The 26,791-nt window shown below is 41.3% G+C and overlaps 1 protein-coding gene across 1 annotated transcript in view; it reads right to left on the reverse strand.

Moving 5' to 3' along the window:
- caprin2 (caprin family member 2) overlaps positions 1-25,907 on the reverse strand; it is a gene marked incomplete at its 5' end in the record, with an annotated part of 83,975 nt that extends 58,068 nt beyond the window's left edge. The window contains 14 exons of the mRNA XM_079263104.1: positions 14,293-14,400; positions 14,482-14,531; positions 14,608-14,689; positions 16,523-16,602; positions 21,224-21,362; positions 21,441-21,479; positions 21,597-21,824; positions 21,897-21,934; positions 22,126-22,230; positions 22,986-23,068; positions 23,540-23,778; positions 23,969-24,055; positions 24,148-24,210; positions 25,554-25,907. Of these exons, the coding sequence (XP_079119230.1) occupies positions 14,293-14,400; positions 14,482-14,531; positions 14,608-14,689; positions 16,523-16,602; positions 21,224-21,362; positions 21,441-21,479; positions 21,597-21,824; positions 21,897-21,934; positions 22,126-22,230; positions 22,986-23,068; positions 23,540-23,778; positions 23,969-24,055; positions 24,148-24,210; positions 25,554-25,907 (1,695 nt within the window). The remainder of the gene's footprint in view (positions 1-14,292; positions 14,401-14,481; positions 14,532-14,607; positions 14,690-16,522; positions 16,603-21,223; positions 21,363-21,440; positions 21,480-21,596; positions 21,825-21,896; positions 21,935-22,125; positions 22,231-22,985; positions 23,069-23,539; positions 23,779-23,968; positions 24,056-24,147; positions 24,211-25,553) is intronic.
- Between the last annotated feature and the right edge of the window lie 884 nt (positions 25,908-26,791).

A 26,791-nucleotide genomic window follows, 5' to 3' on the forward strand; every position in this document is an offset into this window, starting at 1 on the left:
AGATATAGTTACATGTTACATGTTTTATACTGTACGTTCAGATAGTTACTCGTTACACGTTGTAAACTGTACATTCAGATATAGTTACATATTACATGTTTTATACTGTACGTTCAGATAGTTACATGTTACACGTAAACTACTGTACGTTTATATATAGTTACAAGTTACACGTAAACGACTGTACGTTCAGATATAGTTACTCGTTACACATAAACGACTGTACGTTCCGATATAGTTACTCGTTACACATTGTAAACTACTGTACGTTCAGATATAGTTACATGTTACACGTCGTAAACTACTGTACGTTCAGATATAGTTACATGTTACACGTTGTAAACGACTGTACGTTCAGATAGTTACTCGTTACACGTTGTAAACTACTGTACGTTCAGACATAGTTACATGTTACACGTAAACTACTGTACGTTCAGATATAGTTACATGTTACACGTAAACTACTGTACATTCAGATATAGTTACATGTTACACGTTGTAAACTACTGTACGTTCAGATATAGTTACTCGTTACACGTTGTAAACTACTGTACGTTCAGATAGTTACATATTACACGTAAACTACTGTACGTTCAGATATAGTTACATGTTACACGTAAACTACTGTACGTTCAGATAGTTACATGTTACACGTCGTAAACTACTGTACGTTCAGATATAGTTACATGTTACACGTTGTAAACAACTGTACGTTCAGATATAGTTACATGTTACATGTTTTATACTGTACGTTCAGATAGTTACTCGTTACACGTTGTAAACTGTACATTCAGATATAGTTACATATTACGTTTTATACTGTACGTTCAGATAGTTACATGTTACACGTAAACTACTGTACGTTCAGATAGTTACATGTTACACGTCGTAAACTACTGTACGTTCAGATATAGTTACATGTTACACGTCGTAAACTACTGTACGTTCAGATATAGTTACATGTTACACGTTGTAAACGACTGTACGTTCAGATATAGTTACGTTACATGTTTTATACTGTACGTTCAGATAGTTACTCGTTACACGTTGTAAACTGTACATTCAGATATAGTTACATATTACATGTTTTATACTGTACGTTCAGATAGTTACATGTTACACGTTGTAAACTACTGTACGTTTATATATAGTTACTCGTTACACATAAACGACTGTACGTTCAGATATAGTTACTCGTTACACATTGTAAACTACTGTACGTTCAGATAGTTACATGTTACACGTCGTAAACTACTGTACGTTCAGATATAGTTACTCGTTACACATTGTAAACTACTGTACGTTCAGATATAGTTACATGTTACACGTCGTAAACTACTGTACGTTCAGATATAGTTACATGTTACACGTTGTAAACGACTGTACGTTCAGATATAGTTACTCGTTACACGTTGTAAACTACTGTACGTTCAGACATAGTTACATGTTACACGTAAACTACTGTACGTTCAGATATAGTTACATGTTACACGTAAACTACTGTACATTCAGATATAGTTACATGTTACACGTTGTAAACTACTGTACGTTCAGACATAGTTACATGTTACACGTAAACTACTGTACGTTCAGACATAGTTACATATTACACGTAAACTACTGTACATTCAGATATAGTTACATGTTACACGTAAACTACTGTACGTTCAGATAGTTACTCGTTACACGTTGTAAACTACTGTACGTTCAGATATAGTTACATGTTACACGTAAACTACTGTACGTTCAGATAGTTACGTTACACGTCGTAAACTACTGTACGTTCAGATATAGTTACATGTTACACGTCGTAAACTACTGTACGTTCAGATATAGTTACATGTTACACGTTGTAAACGACTGTACGTTCAGATATAGTTACATATTACATGTTTTATACTGTACGTTCAGATAGTTACATGTTACACGTAAACTACTGTACGTTTATATATAGTTACAAGTTACACGTAAACGACTGTACGTTCAGATATAGTTACTCGTTACACATAAACGACTGTACGTTCAGATAGTTACTCGTTACACATTGTAAACTACTGTACGTTCAGATATAGTTACATGTTACACGTCGTAAACTACTGTACGTTCAGATATAGTTACATGTTACACGTTGTAAACGACTGTACGTTCAGATATAGTTACTCGTTACACGTTGTAAACTACTGTACGTTCAGACATAGTTACATGTTACACGTAAACTACTGTACGTTTAGATATAGTTACATGTTACACGTAAAGTACTGTACATTCAGATATAGTTACATGTTACACGTTGTAAACTACTGTACGTTCAGATATAGTTACTCGTTACACGTAAACTACTGTACGTTCAGATATAGTTACATATTACACGTAAACTACTGTACGTTCAGATATAGTTACATGTTACACGTAAACGACTGTACGTTCAGATATAGTTCCTCGTTACACGTTGTAAACTACTGTACGTTCAGACATAGTTACATGTTACACGTAAACTACTGTACGTTCAGACATAGTTACATATTACACGTAAACTACTGTACATTCAGATATAGTTACATGTTACACGTAAACTACTGTACGTTCAGATAGTTACTCGTTACACATTGTAAACTACTGTACGTTCAGATATAGTTACATGTTACACGTTGTAAACGACTGTACGTTCAGATATAGTTACATGTTACATGTTTTATACTGTACGTTCAGATAGTTACTCGTTACACGTTGTAAACTGTACATTCAGATATAGTTACATATTACATGTTTTATACTGTACGTTCAGATAGTTACATGTTACACGTAAACTACTGTACGTTTATATATAGTTACAAGTTACACGTAAACGACTGTACGTTCAGATATAGTTACTCGTTACACATAAACGACTGTACGTTCCGATATAGTTACTCGTTACACATTGTAAACTACTGTACGTTCAGATATAGTTACATGTTACACGTCGTAAACTACTGTACGTTCAGATATAGTTACATGTTACACGTTGTAAACGACTGTACGTTCAGATAGTTACTCGTTACACGTTGTAAACTACTGTACGTTCAGACATAGTTACATGTTACACGTAAACTACTGTACGTTCAGATATAGTTACATGTTACACGTAAACTACTGTACATTCAGATATAGTTACATGTTACACGTTGTAAACTACTGTACGTTCAGATATAGTTACTCGTTACACGTTGTAAACTACTGTACGTTCAGATAGTTACATATTACACGTAAACTACTGTACGTTCAGATATAGTTACATGTTACACGTAAACTACTGTACGTTCAGATAGTTACATGTTACACGTCGTAAACTACTGTACGTTCAGATATAGTTACATGTTACACGTAAACAACTGTACGTTCAGATATAGTTACATGTTACATGTTTTATACTGTACGTTCAGATAGTTACTCGTTACACGTTGTAAACTGTACATTCAGATATAGTTACATATTACGTTTTATACTGTACGTTCAGATAGTTACATGTTACACGTAAACTACTGTACGTTCAGATAGTTACATGTTACACGTCGTAAACTACTGTACGTTCAGATATAGTTACATGTTACACGTCGTAAACTACTGTACGTTCAGATATAGTTACATGTTACACGTTGTAAACGACTGTACGTTCAGATATAGTTACGTTACATGTTTTATACTGTACGTTCAGATAGTTACTCGTTACACGTTGTAAACTGTACATTCAGATATAGTTACATATTACATGTTTTATACTGTACGTTCAGATAGTTACATGTTACACGTTGTAAACTACTGTACGTTTATATATAGTTACTCGTTACACATAAACGACTGTACGTTCAGATATAGTTACTCGTTACACATTGTAAACTACTGTACGTTCAGATATAGTTACATGTTACACGTCGTAAACTACTGTACGTTCAGATATAGTTACTCGTTACACATTGTAAACTACTGTACGTTCAGATATAGTTACATGTTACACGTCGTAAACTACTGTACGTTCAGATATAGTTACATGTTACACGTTGTAAACGACTGTACGTTCAGATATAGTTACTCGTTACACGTTGTAAACTACTGTACGTTCAGACATAGTTACATGTTACACGTAAACTACTGTACGTTCAGATATAGTTACATGTTACACGTAAACTACTGTACATTCAGATATAGTTACATGTTACACGTTGTAAACTACTGTACGTTCAGATATAGTTACTCGTTACACGTTGTAAACTACTGTACGTTCAGATATAGTTACATGTTACACGTCGTAAACTACTGTACGTTCAGATATAGTTACATGTTACACGTAAACTACTGTACGTTCAGATATAGTTACATGTCACACGTAAACTACTGTACGTTCAGATATAGTTACTCGTTACACGTTGTAAACTACTGTACGTTCAGATATAGTTACATGTTACACGTTGTAAACTACTGTACGTTCAGATATAGTTACTCGTTACACGTTGTAAACTACTGTACGTTCAGATATAGTTACTCGTTACACGTAAACTACTGTACGTTCAGATATAGTTACATGTTACACGTTGTAAACTACTGTACGTTCAGATATAGTTACATGTTATACGTTGTAAACTGCTGTACGTTCAGATATAGTTACTCGTTACACGTTGTAAACGACTGTACGTTCAGATATAGTTACATGTTACACGTAAACTACTGTACGCTCAGATATAGTTACATGTTACGTTTTATACTGTACGTTCAGATATAGTTACATGTCACACATAAACTACTGTACGTTCAGATATAGTTACTCGTTACACGTTGTAAACTACTATACGTTCAGATATAGTTACTCGTTACACGTTGTAAACTACTGTACGTTCAGATATAGTTACATGTTACACGTAAACTACTGTACGTTCAGATATAGTTACATGTTACACGTAAACTACTGTACGTACAGATATAGTTACATATTACACGTTGTAAACTACTGTACGTTCAGATATAGTTACATGTTACACGTAAACTACTGTACGTTCAGATATAGTTACATATTACACATTGTAAACTACTGTACGTTCAGATAGTTACATGTCACACGTAAACTACTGTACGTTCAGATAGTTACATGTCACACGTAAACTACTGTACGTTCAGATAGTTACATGTCACACGTTGTAAGCTACTGTACGTTCAGATATAGTTACATGTCACACGTAAACTACTGTACGTTCAGATATAGTTACTCGTTACACGTTGTAAACTACTGTACGTTCAGATATAGTTACATGTTACACGTAAACTACTGTACGTTCAGATATATTTACGTTACATGTTTTATACTGTACGTTCAGATAGTTACTCGTTACATGTAAACTACTGTACGTTCATATATAGTTACAAGTCACACGTAAACGACTGTACGTTCAGATATAGTTACTCGTTACACATTGTAAACTACTGTACGTTCAGATATAGTTACATGTTACGTTTTATACTGTACGTTCAGATAGTTACATGTTACACGTAAACTACTGTACGTTCAGATATAGTTGCATGTCACACGTAAACTACTGTACGTTCAGATATAGTTACTCGTTACACGTTGTAAACTACTGTACGTTCAGATATAGTTACATGTTACACGTAAACTACTGTACGTTCAGATATATTTACATGTTACGTTTTATACTGTACGTTCAGATAGTTACTCGTTACATGTAAACTACTGTACGTTCATATATAGTTACAAGTTACACGTAAACGACTGTACGTTCAGATATAGTTACTCGTTACACATTGTAAACTACTGTACGTTCAGATATAGTTACATGTTACGTTTTATACTGTACGTTCAGATAGTTACATGTTACACATAAACTACTGTACGTTCAGATAGTTACTCGTTACACGTTGTAAACTACTGTACGTTCAGATATAGTTACATGTTACACGTAAACTACTGTACGTTCAGATAGTTACTCGTTACACGTTGTAAACTACTGTACGTTCAGATATAGTTACATATTACATGTTTTATACTGTACGTTCAGATAGTTACTCGTTACACGTAAACTACTGTACGTTCAGATATAGTTACATATTACACGTAAACTACTGTACGTTCAGATATAGTTACATGTTACACGTAAACTACTGTACGTTCAGATATAGTTACATGTTACACGTAAACTACTGTACGTTCAGATATAGTTACATGTTACACGTAAACTACTGTACGTTCAGATATAGTTACATGTTACACGTAAACTACTGTACGTTCAGATAGTTACATGTTACACGTCGTAAACTACTGTACGTTCAGATATAGTTACATGTTACACGTCGTAAACTACTGTACGTTCAGATATAGTTACATGTTACACGTTGTAAACGACTGTACGTTCAGATATAGTTACGTTACATGTTTTATACTGTACGTTCAGATAGTTACTCGTTACACGTTGTAAACTGTACATTCAGATATAGTTACATATTACATGTTTTATACTGTACGTTCAGATAGTTACATGTTACACGTAAACTACTGTACGTTTATATATAGTTACTCGTTACACATAAACGACTGTACGTTCAGATATAGTTACTCGTTACACATTGTAAACTACTGTACGTTCAGATATAGTTACATGTTACACGTCGTAAACTACTGTACGTTCAGATATAGTTACTCGTTACACATTGTAAACTACTGTACGTTCAGATATAGTTACATGTTACACGTCGTAAACTACTGTACGTTCAGATATAGTTACATGTTACACGTTGTAAACGACTGTACGTTCAGATATAGTTACTCGTTACACGTTGTAAACTACTGTACGTTCAGACATAGTTACATGTTACACGTAAACTACTGTACGTTCAGATATAGTTACATGTTACACGTAAACTACTGTACATTCAGATATAGTTACATGTTACACGTAGTAAACTACTGTACGTTCAGATATAGTTACTCGTTACACGTTGTAAACTACTGTACGTTCAGATATAGTTACATATTACAAATAAACTACTGTACGTTCAGATATAGTTACATGTTACACGTAAACTACTGTACGTTCAGATAGTTACATGTTACACGTCGTAAACTACTGTACGTTCAGATATAGTTACATGTTACACGTTGTAAACAACTGTACGTTCAGATATAGTTACATGTTACATGTTTTATACTGTACGTTCAGATAGTTACTCGTTACACATTGTAAACTGTACATTCAGATATAGTTACATATTACATGTTTTATACTGTACGTTCAGATAGTTACATGTTACACGTAAACTACTGTACGTTTATATATAGTTACAAGTTACACGTAAACGACTGTACGTTCAGATATAGTTACTCGTTACACATTGTAAACTACTGTACGTTCAGATATAGTTACATGTTACACGTCGTAAACTACTGTACGTTCAGATATAGTTACATGTTACACGTAAACGACTGTACGTTCAGATATAGTTACTCGTTACACGTTGTAAACTACTGTACGTTCAGACATAGTTACATGTTACACGTAAACTACTGTACATTCAGATATAGTTACATGTTACACGTTGTAAACTACTGTACGTTCAGATATAGTTACTCGTTACACGTTGTAAACTACTGTACGTTCAGATATAGTTACATATTACACGTAAACTACTGTACGTTCAGATATAGTTACATGTTACACGTAAACTACTGTACGTTCAGATAGTTACATGTTACACGTCGTAAACTACTGTACGTTCAGATATAGTTACATGTTACATGTTTTATACTGTACGTTCAGATAGTTACTCGATACACGTAAACTGTACATTCAGATATAGTTACATATTACATGTTTTATACTGTATGTTCAGATAGTTACATGTTACACGTAAACTACTGTACGTTTATATATAGTTACAAGTTACACGTAAACGACTGTACGTTCAGATATAGTTACTCGTTACACATAAACGACTGTACGTTCAGATATAGTTACTCGTTACACATTGTAAACTACTGTACGTTCAGATATAGTTACGTTACACGTCGTAAACTACTGTACGTTCAGATATAGTTACATGTTACACGTAAACGACTGTACGTTCAGATATAGTTCCTCGTTACACGTTGTAAACTACTGTACGTTCAGACATAGTTACATGTTACACGTAAACTACTGTACGTTCAGACATAGTTACATATTACACGTAAACTACTGTACATTCAGATATAGTTACATGTTACACGTAAACTACTGTACGTTCAGATAGTTACTCGTTACACGTTGTAAACTACTGTACGTTCAGATATAGTTACATGTTACACGTAAACTACTGTACGTTCAGATAGTTACGTTACACGTCGTAAACTACTGTACGTTCAGATATAGTTACATGTTACACGTCGTAAACTACTGTACGTTCAGATATAGTTACATGTTACACATTGTAAACGACTGTACGTTCAGATATAGTTACATATTACATGTTTTATACTGTACGTTCAGATAGTTACATGTTACACGTAAACTACTGTACGTTTATATATAGTTACAAGTTACACGTAAACGACTGTACGTTCAGATATAGTTACTCGTTACACATAAACGACTGTACGTTCAGATAGTTACTCGTTACACATTGTAAACTACTGTACGTTCAGATATAGTTACATGTTACACGTCGTAAACTACTGTACGTTCAGATATAGTTACATGTTACACGTTGTAAACGACTGTACGTTCAGATATAGTTACTCGTTACACGTTGTAAACTACTGTACGTTCAGACATAGTTACATGTTACACGTAAACTACTGTACGTTCAGATATAGTTACATGTTACACGTAAACTACTGTACATTCAGATATAGTTACATGTTACACGTTGTAAACTACTGTACGTTCAGATATAGTTACTCGTTACACGTAAACTACTGTACGTTCAGATATAGTTACATATTACACGTAAACTACTGTACGTTCAGATATAGTTACATGTTACACGTAAACGACTGTACGTTCAGATATAGTTCCTCGTTACACGTTGTAAACTACTGTACGTTCAGACATAGTTACATGTTACACGTAAACTACTGTACGTTCAGACATAGTTACATATTACACGTAAACTACTGTACATTCAGATATAGTTACATGTTACACGTAAACTACTGTACGTTCAGATAGTTACTCGTTACACGTTGTAAACTACTGTACGTTCAGATATAGTTACATGTTACACGTAAACTACTGTACGTTCAGATAGTTACGTTACACGTCGTAAACTACTGTACGTTCAGATATAGTTACATGTTACACGTCGTAAACTACTGTACGTTCAGATATAGTTACATGTTACACGTTGTAAACGACTGTACGTTCAGATATAGTTACATGTTACATGTTTTATACTGTACGTTCAGATAGTTACTCGTTACACGTTGTAAACTGTACATTCAGATATAGTTACATATTACATGTTTTATACTGTACGTTCAGATAGTTACATGTTACACGTAAACTACTGTACGTTTATATATAGTTACAAGTTACACGTAAACGACTGTACGTTCAGATATAGTTACTCGTTACACATAAACGACTGTACGTTCCGATATAGTTACTCGTTACACATTGTAAACTACTGTACGTTCAGATATAGTTACATGTTACACGTCGTAAACTACTGTACGTTCAGATATAGTTACATGTTACACGTTGTAAACGACTGTACGTTCAGATAGTTACTCGTTACACGTTGTAAACTACTGTACGTTCAGACATAGTTACATGTTACACGTAAACTACTGTACGTTCAGATATAGTTACATGTTACACGTAAACTACTGTACATTCAGATATAGTTACATGTTACACGTTGTAAACTACTGTACGTTCAGATATAGTTACTCGTTACACGTTGTAAACTACTGTACGTTCAGATAGTTACATATTACACGTAAACTACTGTACGTTCAGATATAGTTACATGTTACACGTAAACTACTGTACGTTCAGATAGCTACATGTTACACGTCGTAAACTACTGTACGTTCAGATATAGTTACATGTTACACGTTGTAAACAACTGTACGTTCAGATATAGTTACATGTTACATGTTTTATACTGTACGTTCAGATAGTTACTCGTTACACGTTGTAAACTGTACATTCAGATATAGTTACATATTACGTTTTATACTGTACGTTCAGATAGTTACATGTTACACGTAAACTACTGTACGTTTATATATAGTTACAAGTTACACGTAAACGACTGTACGTTCAGATATAGTTACTCGTTACACATAAACGACTGTACGTTCAGATATAGTTACTCGTTACACATTGTAAACTACTGTACGTTCAGATATAGTTACATGTTACACGTTGTAAACGACTGTACGTTCAGATATAGTTACTCGTTACACGTTGTAAACTACTGTACGTTCAGACATAGTTACATGTTACACGTAAACTACTGTACGTTCAGATATAGTTACATGTTACACGTAAACTACTGTACATTCAGATATAGTTACATGTTACACGTTGTAAACTACTGTACGTTCAGATATAGTTACTCGTTACACGTTGTAAACTACTGTACGTTCAGATATAGTTACATATTACACGTAAACTACTGTACGTTCAGATATAGTTACATGTTACACGTAAACTACTGTACGTTGATAGTTACATGTTACACGTCGTAAACTACTGTACGTTCAGATATAGTTACATGTTACACGTAAACTACTGTACGTTCAGATAGTTACATGTTACACGTCGTAAACTACTGTACGTTCAGATATAGTTACATGTTACATGTTTTATACTGTACGTTCAGATAGTTACTCATTACACGTTGTAAACTGTACATTCAGATATAGTTACATATTACGTTTTATACTGTACGTTCAGATAGTTACATGTTACACGTAAACTACTGTACGTTTATATATAGTTACAAGTTACACGTAAACGACTGTACGTTCAGATATAGTTACTCGTTACACATAAACGACTGTACGTTCAGATATAGTTACTCGTTACACATTGTAAACTACTGTACGTTCAGATATAGTTACATGTTACACGTTGTAAACTACTGTACGTTCAGATATAGTTACTCGTTACACGTTGTAAACTACTGTACGTTCAGACATAGTTACATGTTACACGTAAACTACTGTATGTTCAGATATAGTTACATGTTACACGTAAACTACTGTACATTCAGATATAGTTACATGTTACACGTTGTAAACTACTGTACGTTCAGATATAGTTACTCGTTACACGTTGTAAACTACTGTACGTTCAGATATAGTTACATATTACACGTAAACTACTGTACGTTCAGATATAGTTACATGTTACACGTAAACTACTGTACGTTGATAGTTACATGTTACACGTAAACTACTGTACGTTTATATATAGTTACAAGTTACACGTAAACGACTGTACGTTCAGATATAGTTACTCGTTACACATAAACGACTGTACGTTCAGATATAGTTACTCGTTACACATTATATCTGAACGTACAGTAGTTTACAATGTGTAACGAGTAACTATATCTGAACGTACAGTCGTTTACAACGTGTAACATGTAACTATATCTGAACGTACAGTAGTTTACGACGTGTAACATGTAACTATATCTGAACGTACAGTAGTTTACAGTTACATGTTACACGTCGTAAACTACTGTACGTTCAGATATAGTTACATGTTACACGTAAACTACTGTACGTTCAGACATAGTTACATGTTACACGTTGTAAACAACTGTACGTTCAGATATAGTTACATGTTACATGTTTTATACTGTACGTTCAGATAGTTACTCGTTACACGTTGTAAACTGTACATTCAGATATAGTTACATATTACGTTTTATACTGTACGTTCAGATAGTTACATGTTACACGTAAACTACTGTACGTTTATATATAGTTACAAGTTACACGTAAACGACTGTACGTTCAGATATAGTTACTCGTTACACATAAACGACTGTACGTTCAGATATAGTTACTCGTTACACATTGTAAACTACTGTACGTTCAGATATAGTTACATGTTACACGTTGTAAACGACTGTACGTTCAGATATAGTTACTCGTTACACGTTGTAAACTACTGTACGTTCAGACATAGTTACATGTTACACGTAAACTACTGTACGTTCAGATATAGTTACATGTTACACGTAAACTACTGTACATTCAGATATAGTTACATGTTACACGTTGTAAACTACTGTACGTTCAGATATAGTTACTCGTTACACGTTGTAAACTACTGTACGTTCAGATATAGTTACATATTACACGTAAACTACTGTACGTTCAGATATAGTTACATGTTACACGTAAACTACTGTACGTTGATAGTTACATGTTACACGTCGTAAACTACTGTACGTTCAGATATAGTTACATGTTACACGTAAACTACTGTACGTTCAGATAGTTACATGTTACACGTCGTAAACTACTGTACGTTCAGATATAGTTACATGTTACATGTTTTATACTGTACGTTCAGATAGTTACTCATTACACGTTGTAAACTGTACATTCAGATATAGTTACATATTACGTTTTATACTGTACGTTCAGATAGTTACATGTTACACGTAAACTACTGTACGTTTATATATAGTTACAAGTTACACGTAAACGACTGTACGTTCAGATATAGTTACTCGTTACACATAAACGACTGTACGTTCAGATATAGTTACTCGTTACACATTGTAAACTACTGTACGTTCAGATATAGTTACATGTTACACGTTGTAAACTACTGTACGTTCAGATATAGTTACTCGTTACACGTTGTAAACTACTGTACGTTCAGACATAGTTACATGTTACACGTAAACTACTGTATGTTCAGATATAGTTACATGTTACACGTAAACTACTGTACATTCAGATATAGTTACATGTTACACGTTGTAAACTACTGTACGTTCAGATATAGTTACTCGTTACACGTTGTAAACTACTGTACGTTCAGATATAGTTACATATTACACGTAAACTACTGTACGTTCAGATATAGTTACATGTTACACGTAAACTACTGTACGTTGATAGTTACATGTTACACGTAAACTACTGTACGTTTATATATAGTTACAAGTTACACGTAAACGACTGTACGTTCAGATATAGTTACTCGTTACACATAAACGACTGTACGTTCAGATATAGTTACTCGTTACACATTATATCTGAACGTACAGTAGTTTACAATGTGTAACGAGTAACTATATCTGAACGTACAGTCGTTTACAACGTGTAACATGTAACTATATCTGAACGTACAGTAGTTTACGACGTGTAACATGTAACTATATCTGAACGTACAGTAGTTTACAGTTACATGTTACACGTCGTAAACTACTGTACGTTCAGATATAGTTACATGTTACACGTAAACTACTGTACGTTCAGACATAGTTACATGTTACACGTAAACTACTGTACGTTCAGATATAGTTACATGTTACACGTTGTAAACTACTGTACGTTCAGATATAGTTACATGTTACACGTTGTAAACTACTGTACGTTCAGATATAGTTACATATTACACGTAAACTACTGTACATTCAGATATAGTTACATGTTACACGTTGTAAACTACTGTACGTTCAGATAGTTACTCGTTACACGTAAACTACTGTACGTTCAGATATAATTACATGTTACATTGTAAACTACTGTACGTTCAGATATAGTTACATATTACACGTAAACTACTGTACATTCAGATATAGTTACATGTTACACGTTGTAAACTACTGTACGTTCAGATAGTTACTCGTTACACGTAAACTACTGTACGTTCAGATATAATTACATGTTACATGTTTTATACTGTACGTTCAGATAGTTACTCGTTACACGTAAACTACTGTACATTTGGACATAGTTATATTGGACAAAGGTCATCATTGAGCCCCCGAAACAGTTTCTGGTCCCATGTGCACCATGAATCTAAAATTGAAAAAAAAAAAATCCTTTTCAACTTCATCTCTCCCGGTAAAGAGGAAATAAACTTGAGTTCTGAGCGATTGTGTCGACTGGAAGAAGAAAGCAAATTTACTGATGGACAGAAGTTCTCATCCAGAGCAGAGGCAGCAGAGTTCCTGCGGTAGAGCGGCGGGGAGGAGAACATCTGCCGTTCGGCCAACTGCTCCTGCAGAAACAGGATAACCTCAGCTCCCCTCATGCAGAAGTCCATCATGCATATCCCCACTTCTTACATGATGCAGGTCCTTTGAAGGAAGATCCACATCGCTGGTGTCCAGAGACGGCTTCCCACTGGTGAGACTGGTTTTACGCTCCATCACCCTGGGGGGCAGTGGGGTGGACTGAATGTGGGAAATAAAGTCATGTTTACTGTTACAGAGTGAAGAAAAATTTGGCGGAACGACAAACAGATGTTAGCTTACATGCATGGCTTTGGGAATGACATCAGATGAACTTCGCAACCCCCCCTGAGCTGGTTGGTCGAGAAGAAAAGCAAATGATTATGAAGCATCAACTGAAACAGAGTTTGCAGAGTGGATCCATGTTACCCAGAGGAGACGGCGCTCTGGAGGGACGCTTCTGCAGCGGGGGCTGACTGTTGGAGGAGCTGTCACCATCTAACAGAGAGTCCTGGACAGAACCACAGCGTTTCAAAACCAGTCGCCAGAAAACACCAAGATCTGAACAGCTGGTGATCGAGACAGCATAAAACATCATTACTGCTGGTCGACAAGGAATTCCTTCTCTCACTGGAACACTAAACACTATGACTGCTTAAAGGTAATATTCATTTAGTCTGCTCCATCTGCAACTCTGACCTCTTTACACCACAACGGATGTGAAAAAAAAAAAAAAAAAAGTGTTTACACTGCAGACTTTCAGCCTCACATATTTACATTCAAATCAGGCGACTGCTTGAATTAGGACTGTTTTTATGGACTCCAAAGCTTTTCCATGGACAGGTGTGTTTCACAGTTTCATCATCAGCTAAGCAGGTAAAGGCTTGGAGTCGCTTCCAAAGAGTGAAGCAAGTCATCAGGCTGAAAAATCAAAAACACACCCATCAGAGCTATAGCAATGTCGTCAGGTGTGAACACACACACACACACACACACACACACACACACACACAGTGAGCTCAGCAAGATCAAAAGACAAGACCACAGAAAACATGGGTGACAGTGGAATTCCATCTCCAGTGAAGAAAAACCCCCAACAGTTGGGCAGATGCAGAACACACTCCAAGAAGTTGTTCTGTGTGCCAACAACCCAGAGAAGACTTCAGAGCGAATACAAAAGGTTCCCCACAAGCAGTAAACCACTGCTGAGCCCCAAAAACAAAGATCAAATTAGAGATTGCCAATCAAAAAAAAGCCTTTACTGTTGTGGAACAACATGCTATGCACCAATGAGACAAAGACCAAGTGTTACAGCTGGTTTCTCCACCTCTACGCTGGCTACCTCCACCTTTACGGCTGGTTTCTCCACCTCTACGCGGGCTACCTCCACCTCTACGCGGGCTACCTCCACCTCTACGGCTGGTTTCTCCACCTCTACGCGGGCTACCTCCACCTCTACGGCTGGTTTCTCCACCTCTACGCGGGCTACCTCCACCTCTACGGCTGGTTTCTCCACCTCTACGCGGGCTACCTCCACCTCTACGCGGGCTACCTCCACCTCTACGGCTGGTTTCTCCACCTCTACGCGGGCTACCTCCACCTCTACGGCTGGTTTCTCCACCTCTACGCGGGCTACCTCCACCTCTACGGCTGGTTTCTCCACCTCTACGCGGGCTACCTCCACCTCTACGGCTGGTTTCTCCACCTCTACGCGGGCTACCTCCACCTCTACGCGGGCTACCTCCACCTCTACGGCTGGTTTCTCCACCTCTACGCGGGCTACCTCCACCTCTACGGCTGGTTTCTCCACCTCTACGCGGGCTACCTCCACCTCTACGGCTGGTTTCTCCACCTCTACGCGGGCTACCTCCACCTCTACGCTGGCTACCTCCACCTTTACGGCTGGTTTCTCCACCTCTACGCGGGCTACCTCCACCTCTGCGGCTGGTTTCTCCACCTCTGCGGCTGGTTTCTCCACCTTTATGGCTGTTTCCTCCCCATATGCAGCTGCTGTCTCCACCACTGCAGCTGTTTCTTCTACCTCTGCTGATAATCCTCATGAGCCTGCTGAGCTGCTCCATCTGTGTGTATCAACTACAGAGGTTGCAGCTGAGCTCAGGAAACTCCGACCAGGAAAGGCTGTAGATCCAGATGGGTTATGTCCAAGGGTCCGGAAAGACTGTGCGGGGCAGCTAGCTGTTCCTCTCTAAAAGTTATTAAACATGAGTCTTGAAACATGAGAAAAAGTCCTGGTTCTGTGGAAGACATCGTGTCTCATACTGGTGCCCATAAAGGAAGACCGGTGGACCTGAATGACTACAGACCGGTAGCTTTGACATCTCACATAATGAAGACCTTTGAGCGGCTCCTTGCTCGTCGCATGAGAATCCAGGTTGCTGAGGATCTGGACCCTCTCCAGTTTGCCTACCAGGAACACTTAGGAGTTGAGGATGCAGTTCTTTAAATGCTGCATATGCCTACCTGGAAGTGTCTGGTTCTTATGGCAGGATCATGTTCTTCAACTTCTCCAATGCTTTTAACACCATCAGGCCTCCCATACTGAAAGATAAACTTTTAGATTTGGGGGTGGCCCCTCCCTGACATCCTGGATTATGGACTATCTAAAATCAAAACAACAGTATGTCAGGATGGGGAGAAGTGTTTCTGGAACTCTGGAGTACAGCACTGGGGTTCCACAGGGGACTGTTTTAGCTCCCTTTCTTTTCACACTTCAGATACAACTCGATGATGCAGCTGTTGTGGTGTGTGTGAGAGGAGGACAGGAAGGGGGGTACAGGGACCTGGTAGAACGGGGGGTACAGGGACCTGGTAGAGGCCTTCACAGACTGGACTAACAGGAACTGTCTTCTCCTGAACACTTCCAAGACCAAAGAGCTTGTGGTGGATTCCAGGAGATCTACATCACACAGAAAGCCAGTCTGTATTGATGGAGAGGAAATAGAGAATGTGAAGCCCTGCAGGTACCTGGGGGTTCTGGACCAGAGGTTGGAATGGTCACCCAATACAGACGCAGCGTACAGGAAGGGACAGAGACGCCTTTTCTTTCTTAGGCGGCTCAGTTCCTCTGATGTCTGCAGTGACCTGCTGCAGATGTTCTATCACACCGTCATCTCTGGTGTCTGCTGGAGGAGCAGCATTACAAACAAGGACTGTAAACATCTGGACAAACTGGTCAGGAAGACTGGTTCTGTCCTCGTCAGAAGTCTGGAGCCTGTCAGAGCTGTGGCGGAGCAGAGGATGAGGAGAAAACTTTATTTTGGAAAATAAAAAACATCCCCTGGCAGGACAGAGGAGCAGCTGCAGTGAGACTGATCTCTCTTCCATGCAGGTCTGAGAGGTTCAGAAGGTCCTGAAATCCCCCTTGAGGATGAATGAAGTATCTATATACATCTACAAAAACTTTGATTTTAATTTAGTTGAGGAAAAACCAGTACATGACAATGCTGAGGAAAAAGCTTTTGCCCTTTCCTGTTTCTTACCATTTTGCAAATGTCAACATTTTAAATTTTAATATCAGATGAACAACCTGAGAAAAGACAAAATGCAGTTTTTAAATGGTGATTTTACTTATGAAAGGAAAAAGTAAATAAAATCACCATGGCAACGGAAAAGTTGCTTACCTGCTGGTGCGGGTCCTTGTATGCAATGAAAAAGAACTACAATCCCACTTAGCTGAAAAAAGTACTTCTGCCAGTTGTCTGGACCAACCATGATGGTTTACCCAACATCCACCCAATCATATACTGTGACATCATCAGCAGGCGCAGCCCCCGCAGATCTGCTATCGACATCTGATCAACTGATCAGGTTTTCCTAAACCAAGTAACCAAAATAAGACCTAACCCAAAGCAAGCTTAAGAGGCAACGCAGAGAGGAATGAGGGAATTCGGACTGTAGCCTTTCTGATGGGCCATATTATCTGTCAGAGGACACAGAAGGAAAGAAATGAAAATTAAATGAAAATTAAATGAAAAATACTTTATTAATCCCAAAGGGAAATTCAGTATTGTCGTAGATAATTAACTAGAGGAGGTCTTGTTCTGGAGGCAGATGGCTGCTGGCAGGAAGGATCTTCTGTATCTTTCAGTCTTACATCGGACCTGAAGAAGCCTCTGACTGAACACACTTTGTTGTTTCATCACTGTGTTGTGGAGAGGGTGTGAAGAATCCTCCATCATCTTCATCAGCTTGTGCAGCATTCTTCTTTGGACAATCAGCTCCAGAGTTTCCAGGATGGAAACAGTGCTTTGTTTATTCTTCTTCCTCCTGAAATCAACAATCATCTCTTTTGTTTTGCTGCTATTTAATATGAGATGATTGTCACCGCACCATTTAACAAACTGACTGACCAGTTCTCTGTACTCTGCTTCTTGTCCATCCCTGATACACCCCACAACTGCAGAGTCATCAGAGTATTTCTGCAGATGACAGGACTCAGAGTTGTACTGGAAGTCTGAGGTGTACAGAGTGAAGAGGAATGGCCAGAGTACAGTTCCTTGTGGTGCACCAGTGCTGCTGACCTCCATCTCAGACACACAACCTTTCAGTCTCACAAACTGGGGTCTGTTTGTGAGGTAGTCATAGATCCAGGTGGTTGTGGAGGTATCCACCTGGAATTTATGGAGCTTCTCACATAACAAAGCAGGCTGAATGGTATTAAGAGCACTGAGAAATGAAAGAACATGACCCTCAGAGTGCTGCCTGAATGGTCCAGATGAGAGTGTGCTCTCTGGAGCAGGTATATGATGGCATCTTCAACCCCAAGTCCATTACGATATGCAAACTGGAATGGGTCCTGAAAGGTGTTTACTTGCTTGTTGAGGTGAGCCAGTAAGAGTCTCTCCAGGACTTTCATGATGTGAGATGTCAGGGCAACTGGTCTGTAGTCACTTGGTTCAGCTGGTTGTGTTTTTTTTAGGCACTGGAACAAGGCAGGAGGTTTTCCACAGCACTGGGACTCTATTTTGTCTCAGACTGGTGTTGAAAAGGTGCTGGAGAATCGGACATAGTTGTTCTGAGCAGGTCTTGAGAACTCTGGGACTGACACCATCTGGACCTGCAGCCTTGTTCTGGTTCAGTTTCTCAAGTTGCTTCATAACCTGATTGCAGGAGACAAACAAGGTGGAGGTCTCAGGATGTCCTGATGTGGAGGGAGATGAAGCTGTGTTCTGGTCCATGACTGAGCTGCAGGGTGACAGATTGGAGGCGTGACAGGAAAGCAGTGGGCTTATGGAGGGTGTGTGGTCTGTTGGGCTGGAGGTAGGGGGTGAACTGAACCTGCTGAAGAATATGTTCAGCTCATTAGCTCTGTCCAGACCTCCATCAGGCTGGTCCCCCTTTAACTTGAAGCCGGTGATCTTCTTCATTCCAGACCACACATCCCTCAGGTTATTCTGCTGGAGCTGACTTTCTAACTTCTTCCTGTAGTCCTCCTTGCACTTCTTAGTTTGTGTTTTAAGTTGTTTTTGTGTTGCCCTCAATAACTCCCTGTCTCCATCCCTGAAGGCTTTCTTTTTGATGTTCAGCAGCTTTTTCAGGTCACTGGTGATCCAGGGTTTGTTATTGGGGAAGCACCTCACTGTTCTTGTTGGGACGATGCTGTCCACACAGAAGTTTATGTAATCTGTCACACACTCAGTCATGGCGTTGATGTCGTCTCCATGAGGTTCACAGAGGACGTTCCAGTCTGTAGCCTCAAAGCCTCCTCTAAGAGCATCTTCAGCTTCAGCAGACCAGATTTTGATAGTCTTTGTGATGACTGGTTGCTGCTGAACGATGGGCTTGTAGGTGGAGGTGAGAAGAACCAGATTATGGTCAGATCTTCCTAAAGGAGGCAGGGCAGAACAACTGGATCCATTATTCATATTTACATAAAATAAGTCCAACATCTTATTTTCTCTGGTGGAGCAGCTGACAAACTGCTGGAATGTTGGTAGAGTTGCAGAGAGGGAGACGTTGTTGAAGTCTCCGGAGATCGCCATGAATGAGTTTGGATGCTGTGTTTGTAGCCGAGCAACGACGGAGCTGATGACGTCACAGGCTGTGTCTGGTGTTGTACCAGGTATTATATAAACCGCTACCAGAATAACACAGGTAAACTCTCTGGGTAAATAATATGGACGGAAGCTCACAGCTAACAGTTCCATGTCCCTTGTGCATATCTTCTCCTTGACAGTAACATGTCCAGGATGACACCAACGCTGGTTAATCAGCACTGCAATTCCACCACCCTTTAGCTTTCCGCTGTGTTGTCTACTGCGGTCTGCACGGACCGTTTTAAAGCCCGGTACAGACACATTACAGTCGGGGATGTGTTCATGCAGCCATGTCTCGGTGAAGCACATAATACTGCACTCTCTGTATTCTTTCTGAGACCTTGTTAGCATCTCAAGCTCGTCCGTTTTGTTAGCTAGCAATCTCATGTTACCCATGACGACGGTCGGGAGAAATGGTTTAAATCTCCATCGTTTTCTCCTCTGTCTGACTCCCGCTCTGCATCCTCTTCTCTTTCTTTTCAACTCCATCGGGATTTGATGTGTTGTTTCACTGATAATCCTGATTTCGGAGAGTTTAATCAGTTGATCCTGATTGTAAACAAGTCTTTTGTTGCCATGGAGACTCATAACAAGTCTTGAGAGCCAGAAATATGCAGAAAAATCTCCCTTGCAGCACACCCTCCGAAACCGGCATGAAATCCTCAGAAGAAAATACCTAATTTGAGCTAATATCTATGTGAGAAGAGTTTGTTCTTTAAAAGAAAAAAAAGAAAATCAAGATAGCAAGTCAGAGCTAGTACAATCTGCTGCCATCAGATGGCGCAATCTAGAATGGAATCCAGAAAAGGCCGGATTACACGTTTCAGTCATGGATCATATAATAAACTCTGAAAACCGTGATGTCGGAGGAGAGCTGAACAGATGAAGCCATTCTGACATGATTAAAGGATAAGATCTGTTACTACGCAGTGTGCAAAGTCTTCACAGCAGCCAGCCAGACGGCGCCAGCACAACACACACACACACACCAAAAACCACCTGCATGAAACTGAAGGAGCCATGTATCTTCGCCATGAGGTCTTCGAGGTGCTGCTTCCTCAGGGCGGGGTCTTTGGGGAAAGCAGACAGGGAGCTGCAAACCTCGACGGGTATGTCCATCTGAAGAGCCTGTCAGGAGCAAGACAGTTGAACATTAGATGGACAGATGTTGGACGGATGTTGGACGGATGTTTCTGCTGGACTCACAGACTTGTCATGTTCTCCTTTGGTCTTCTTGTCTTTCCTCTGCGGAGGACAAAACATCCATTGGAACAGCAGATTCCAGCTCTGACAAGATTTCACTTCTGTGCAATATCTGTCTGCAGGAAATGTCCACGTGTGGCCCGCCAATCCGCCTCTTACCTGTCTGCAGTCACTCTGCTTCTTGGAGGTAACTGGGACCACTTTTGGGATGAAGTCGGCAGCTCTTCGCCATGGTTTGTGGACTGAAGTCTGAGGTGATGGGGGTCCATCTGCAAACTCCACATCCCAGTTGTCAGGAGGCTCCCGATCCTTCAGGGCCTGGAAGTCCTCCTTCCAGTCCTGACTGGACGGCTTGTCTACTTCAGTTACATAGACTCTGTTGAAAAACTGGAAAATCGCCGACAGATCAGCTGACTGGCAGGATAGACTCCAGCTGAAAGTAAAACACCAGCGTCTCACCTCCTTGGAAACTTTGTCTGTTTTTGGTTTCGGCATGGCTGACGAGAGCGAGGACAAACGGAAGGAGGAGAGTCAGTGACTCCCTAACAAACACCATTCTCTGATCATGGTGGTGCATTCACATACTGAAGTAAAACTCAGATTCAAACAAAGTAACAGCTGCAACACAATGCAATTTCCACGGCTGAGCTTCCTGACACGTCTGCTACTGGGGGAATTGGGATCTTACTGGCCGTGCTCTGCGATGGCTCTGGAGTCCTGCTGGGTGGAGGTGGAAGACAAATGAAGTAGGTGGAGTTCAGCAGCCTGTCAAGCTCCTCCTTCATGTGTTTATCTGAAAGCAGAAAACGAACCGCTGATCAGTTCTTCCACACAGGACCGATTCCTTGTTCAGACCTTATCTCCGCACCCTCAAATTAACATTTCACACATGACAACACACACCGTTACCACACGTCTTCCTGCTACTATCTACCTGCTCTCCTCACTGCAGCACCTCCACCTCAGCTGCATCCCAAACGTCTTCCTGGCTTTATTCCAGCCATAGAGGATCATTATTTTTCTGCTTTTCTCATCACTTGTTGATCTTTGGCTGCTCCTGATTGGACGTTACCGTCAGTTTAAGCTCTCTGATTGGTGGAAAGTCTGACAGGAAGTGTTTTCATCATCATGTCCAGGTAAAAATAGAGGTCTCTTAGCAACATGGTAGTGATGGTGATGAAGATGTGATAAATAATGGTGGATTTACCATCTAGAGTCTCTGAATAAACACTACATGTTGTGTCTGGATTGTAAAGAAATGCTGGAAAACCTCCGTAGACCAGCTGGAGGGTCACATGACCAGCACCACTGCTGGTCCCAATGGTGGAGGACCTTGGGGAGATCTGATGCAGGTTCAACAAGTCCAAGTTGCTTGACCCATTAAAGAAATCTGACAGTTTGACTTTTTCCTGCGAGCTCAGCGTGGAAGTGGATGCGAGCAGTTTCAGAGCTCTGCAACAGTGTGTTTGGGCAGGATGTTTAGTTTACCACTAAAAACATCTTACTAAGTATTTAAAAGCATCACATTATTTCTTTGGAAAAACTTACACGAAGATCCAGCCACCGGTTTTTCATTCCCATCCAGAAGGTCCATGTAGACCAGCGCTGCCCGCTCTGTCTGCTCCTCCAGACTAAATGACAACAGAAAGCATTTCAAACCAAGACGAATGTCTGAACGCCTACTGGCAGGTAGAACCAGAACCATCTGAACCAGCTCTGCCATTTTACAGGATGGAGGAAACTCCTCTTTAAACTGGGACCACCACCATGAGCAGGTTTTCAGTGATTATGTAGCAACAATCCCCCCAATCACAAACTAAAAGTTGTTCTGGCTTCAGTAGCTTGTGTGTGACTATAAGGCCGTCCCACCGCCTTCAGACAAACCTGGAATTCAACGTCTGTCTGCAGTTCGCTAAAATGTTTTGAGCCAGGAGCTGAAAACGTTCAAATCTTCTGCAAACATTTTCTCTCCACGTTCTGGTTGCAACGCTGCGGTCGTCACAGTCCCCCCCCGCGCCCCGCAGCGACCCCCGCCCGCCCGCCCCGGGCAGACATCTGTGGGACAGCTTCCCTCATCCTCTCCAAACAGCAGCGACCCCTACCTGAGTCCGTCGTCCCTCTGGACCCCCAGCAGAGCCGCCAGCTGGTTCAGTCGCTGCAGCTGCTGAGCCGAGACCAGGGGGGCCCAGTTCCGCCCCACCAGCAGGTCTCTCTGGACGTCTTCCTGCTGCAGGGCAGCCAGGAGGTTCTGGACTCTGAGGACCATGGTCAGACGCCTCCTCTCAGCGTCAGTCTTCAGCACCTGCTCCTTTTTCACCGCCTTCCTCTGGGCTTTCAGCAGCTGCAGGGACGAGAGGGGATCAGGCTTCGTTCCCGTTCTGGACGTCTGGCAGGACCCCCACGTTCACCAGAACCCGACTCCGCTGAGAAATTAAAAAACTAAACACACCCACAATTCTGCATCTGGTCTGAACCTGGATACGTTGTCATGGTTACCTGCCAGAAACGGCAGCGTTCATATGAGGACTTACCGTCTGGGTCAGGCCGTCCAAGCTTCTGTGCAGCTCCTGAGCAAATTCCAGGTGATGGATCACTTCCGCGTACTTTTCCACCGCCGCCTGATGAAAACCCAGAACAGCAGAAACGGTTCTGAACACCGGTTCTGGACCCGAGGGAACTCCATCATCAAGCAGCAGTCATGTGACCTCACCATCTGATCTCTGTTCAGCACCTCGCCGTGGCTCAGCCTCCTCTGGTACTCCTTCAGTTTCAGCTGCATGCATCAGACACAAGTCAAAACCCGGGCCGGGTCCTGAGTCCAGAGTCCAGGCCGGGGTCCTGAGTCCAGGCAGGGGTCCCGAGTCCAGAGTCCAGGCTCAGGATCCAGACTCTAGAGTCCAGGGTCAAGGCCACAGTCCAGGTTGGAGACCACAGTCCAGAGTCCAGGTCGGAGACCACAGTCCAGAGTCCAGGTCAGAGGTCAGAGACCAGTGACCAGGTCCACAATCAGGATACAGAATCCAGGTTTTGGATCCAGAATCCAGAGTCAAGGGTCCAGGCTCCAGACTCAGGGTCCATGGTCCAGGCTCAGGGTTCAGAGTTAAGTGTCCAGGGTCCAGGGCCAAAAGTCCAGAGACAGGGTCTAGGGTCCACAGTCCTGGGCTCAGGCTCCAGAGTCCTGGCTCAGGGTCCAGAGTCCTGGCTCAGGGTCCAGGGTCCAGGCTCAAGTTCCAGAGTTCATGCTCGGGCTCAGGACCCAGAGTCCACACTATAGTCCAGGTTCCAGAGTCCAAGCTCAGGATCCAGGGCCCAGAATCCAGAGTCCAGAGCCCAGAATCCAGAGTCCAGAGCCCAGAATCCAGAGTCCAGAGCGCAGGGACCAGGGTCGAGATTCCAGAGTCCAGAGTCCAGGCTCAGGGCCCAGAGTCCAGGCTCAAGATCCAGACTCCAGAGTCCATGCCCAGGCTGTAGAGTCCAGGGGTCAGGCTTAAGATTCCAGGGCTCAGGATCCAGAGTCCAGAGTCCAGAGTCCAAGCTCAGAATGCAGAGTCCACAGTACAGTACAGGGTCCAGAGTACAGGCCAGGGTTCAGAGTCCAGATTTGAGAGACGAAAGTCCAGGCTCAGGACTCAGAGACCAGGCTGAGGGTCCAGAGTCAAGGCCACAGTCCAGAGTCTAGGTCAGGGTTCAGGGTTCAGAGTCCAGTGTCCAGAATCCATGCTCAGTATCCAGAGTCCAGGTTCAGGTTCCAGGGTTCATGGTCCAGATTATAGGTCAAGGATCAGGCTCAGGGTCGTGAGTCCAGACTCATGATCCAGGGTCCAGAGTCTGGCTCAGGATCCAGAGTCCTGGGTCAGGATCCAGGGACCAGAGACCTGGCTCAGGATCCAGGGACCAGAGACCTGGCTCAGGATCCAGGGACCAGAGACCTGGCCCAAGATCCAGGGACCAGACCAGACCAGGGTCGAGAGTCCAAGCCCAGGATCCAGAGCCCATCCAGGCTCAGGGTCCAGAGTCCAGGCTCAGGGTCCAGAGCCCATAGTCCAGGTCGGGTCTGGAGTCCAGAACCCTAACTCCAGATTCAGGTCTGAGACCCCTGCTGTCTCAACCTCTTACCTTCTTTTTCTCCAGGTTCCGTATTTTATGCTTCAAGCAGATGAGACCGTCTTCAATGTAGGTCTCATATCCGTAGTAGACAGTGGACACCTCCAGACTGGGCTGGGGACTGTTCGGGCCCCCTGAGAGACCACCGGGTGCCACCTGATCCGGATTTTCCAGTTTTTCCTCACCCCTCTCTGAGCGTTCCGGTGGATGTTGGACATCCAGAGATGGAGACAGCTGCACCATGTTGACCACCACCTGGAGGGACACGCAGCACGTGCTGACGGTCGCGAGGTGAAACCGAGCAGGACCTTCTACAGAGCCGGACTGAGCCCGGTTTGGTCCGCAGCCAGGTCTGTGACAAAGCATTTCTGCGGTCCACGTATCAACGTGCTTTCCGGATCGATCCAAACAACTGAACTGTGACAGACATGGCTGCTGGACCGGTTCCGTCCAGTCGGATAGAATGTCCTGCACGCGTCTGATACTTGCTCGTGCTTCGGTTCCGATAGATTTAACAAAGTTCGGAATGCAAGTTTCAGAAAGCATCAGGACCAATTTGACTCGCTTCGACCCAAGCGGAAAGGAACAAGACGGTACCGAACCACTTCCTCGTGTTCTGGTGGGTTTCAGCTGAAATGCAGAACGCGACTCAGACCTCAACACGAACTGTTCCGAGATTACAATACACATCACCTGGTCTCACCTGAAGGTTCCGTCCGATCCGACCGCGATGTTTCACACGCAGAGGCGGCGCGTGGCATCTCCTGCTTTATATACTCCGCCCAGAACCCACAAGATCCACATCCGGTCCGGTTGTTACTGGTTAACTGGCTGAAACGCTGGTTAACTGCCTGAAACTCTGGTTATCTAGTTGTTACTGGTCAACTGGCTGAAACTCTGGCTAACTAGTTGGTACTGGATAACTGGCTGAAACTCTGATTAACTAGTTGTTACTGGTCAACTGGCTGAAACTCTGGTAAACTAGCTGAAACTTTGGTTAACTAGTTGGTACTGGTTAACTGGCTGAAACTCTGGTTATCTAGTTGCTGGTTAACTGGCTGAAACTCTGGTTAACTGGCTAAAAGGCTGGTTAACTGGCTGAAACTCTGGCTAACTAGTTGGTACTGGATAACTGGCTGAAACTCCCGTTTACTGGCTGAAACTCTGGCTAACTAGTTGGTACTGGATAACTGGCTGAAACTCTGGTTATCTAGTTTTTACTGGTCAACTGGCTGAAATTCCCGTTTACT

This window comes from Telmatherina bonti, assembly GCF_933228915.1.
Source record: "Telmatherina bonti genome assembly, chromosome: 23".
NCBI lineage: Eukaryota > Metazoa > Chordata > Actinopteri > Atheriniformes > Telmatherinidae > Telmatherina > Telmatherina bonti.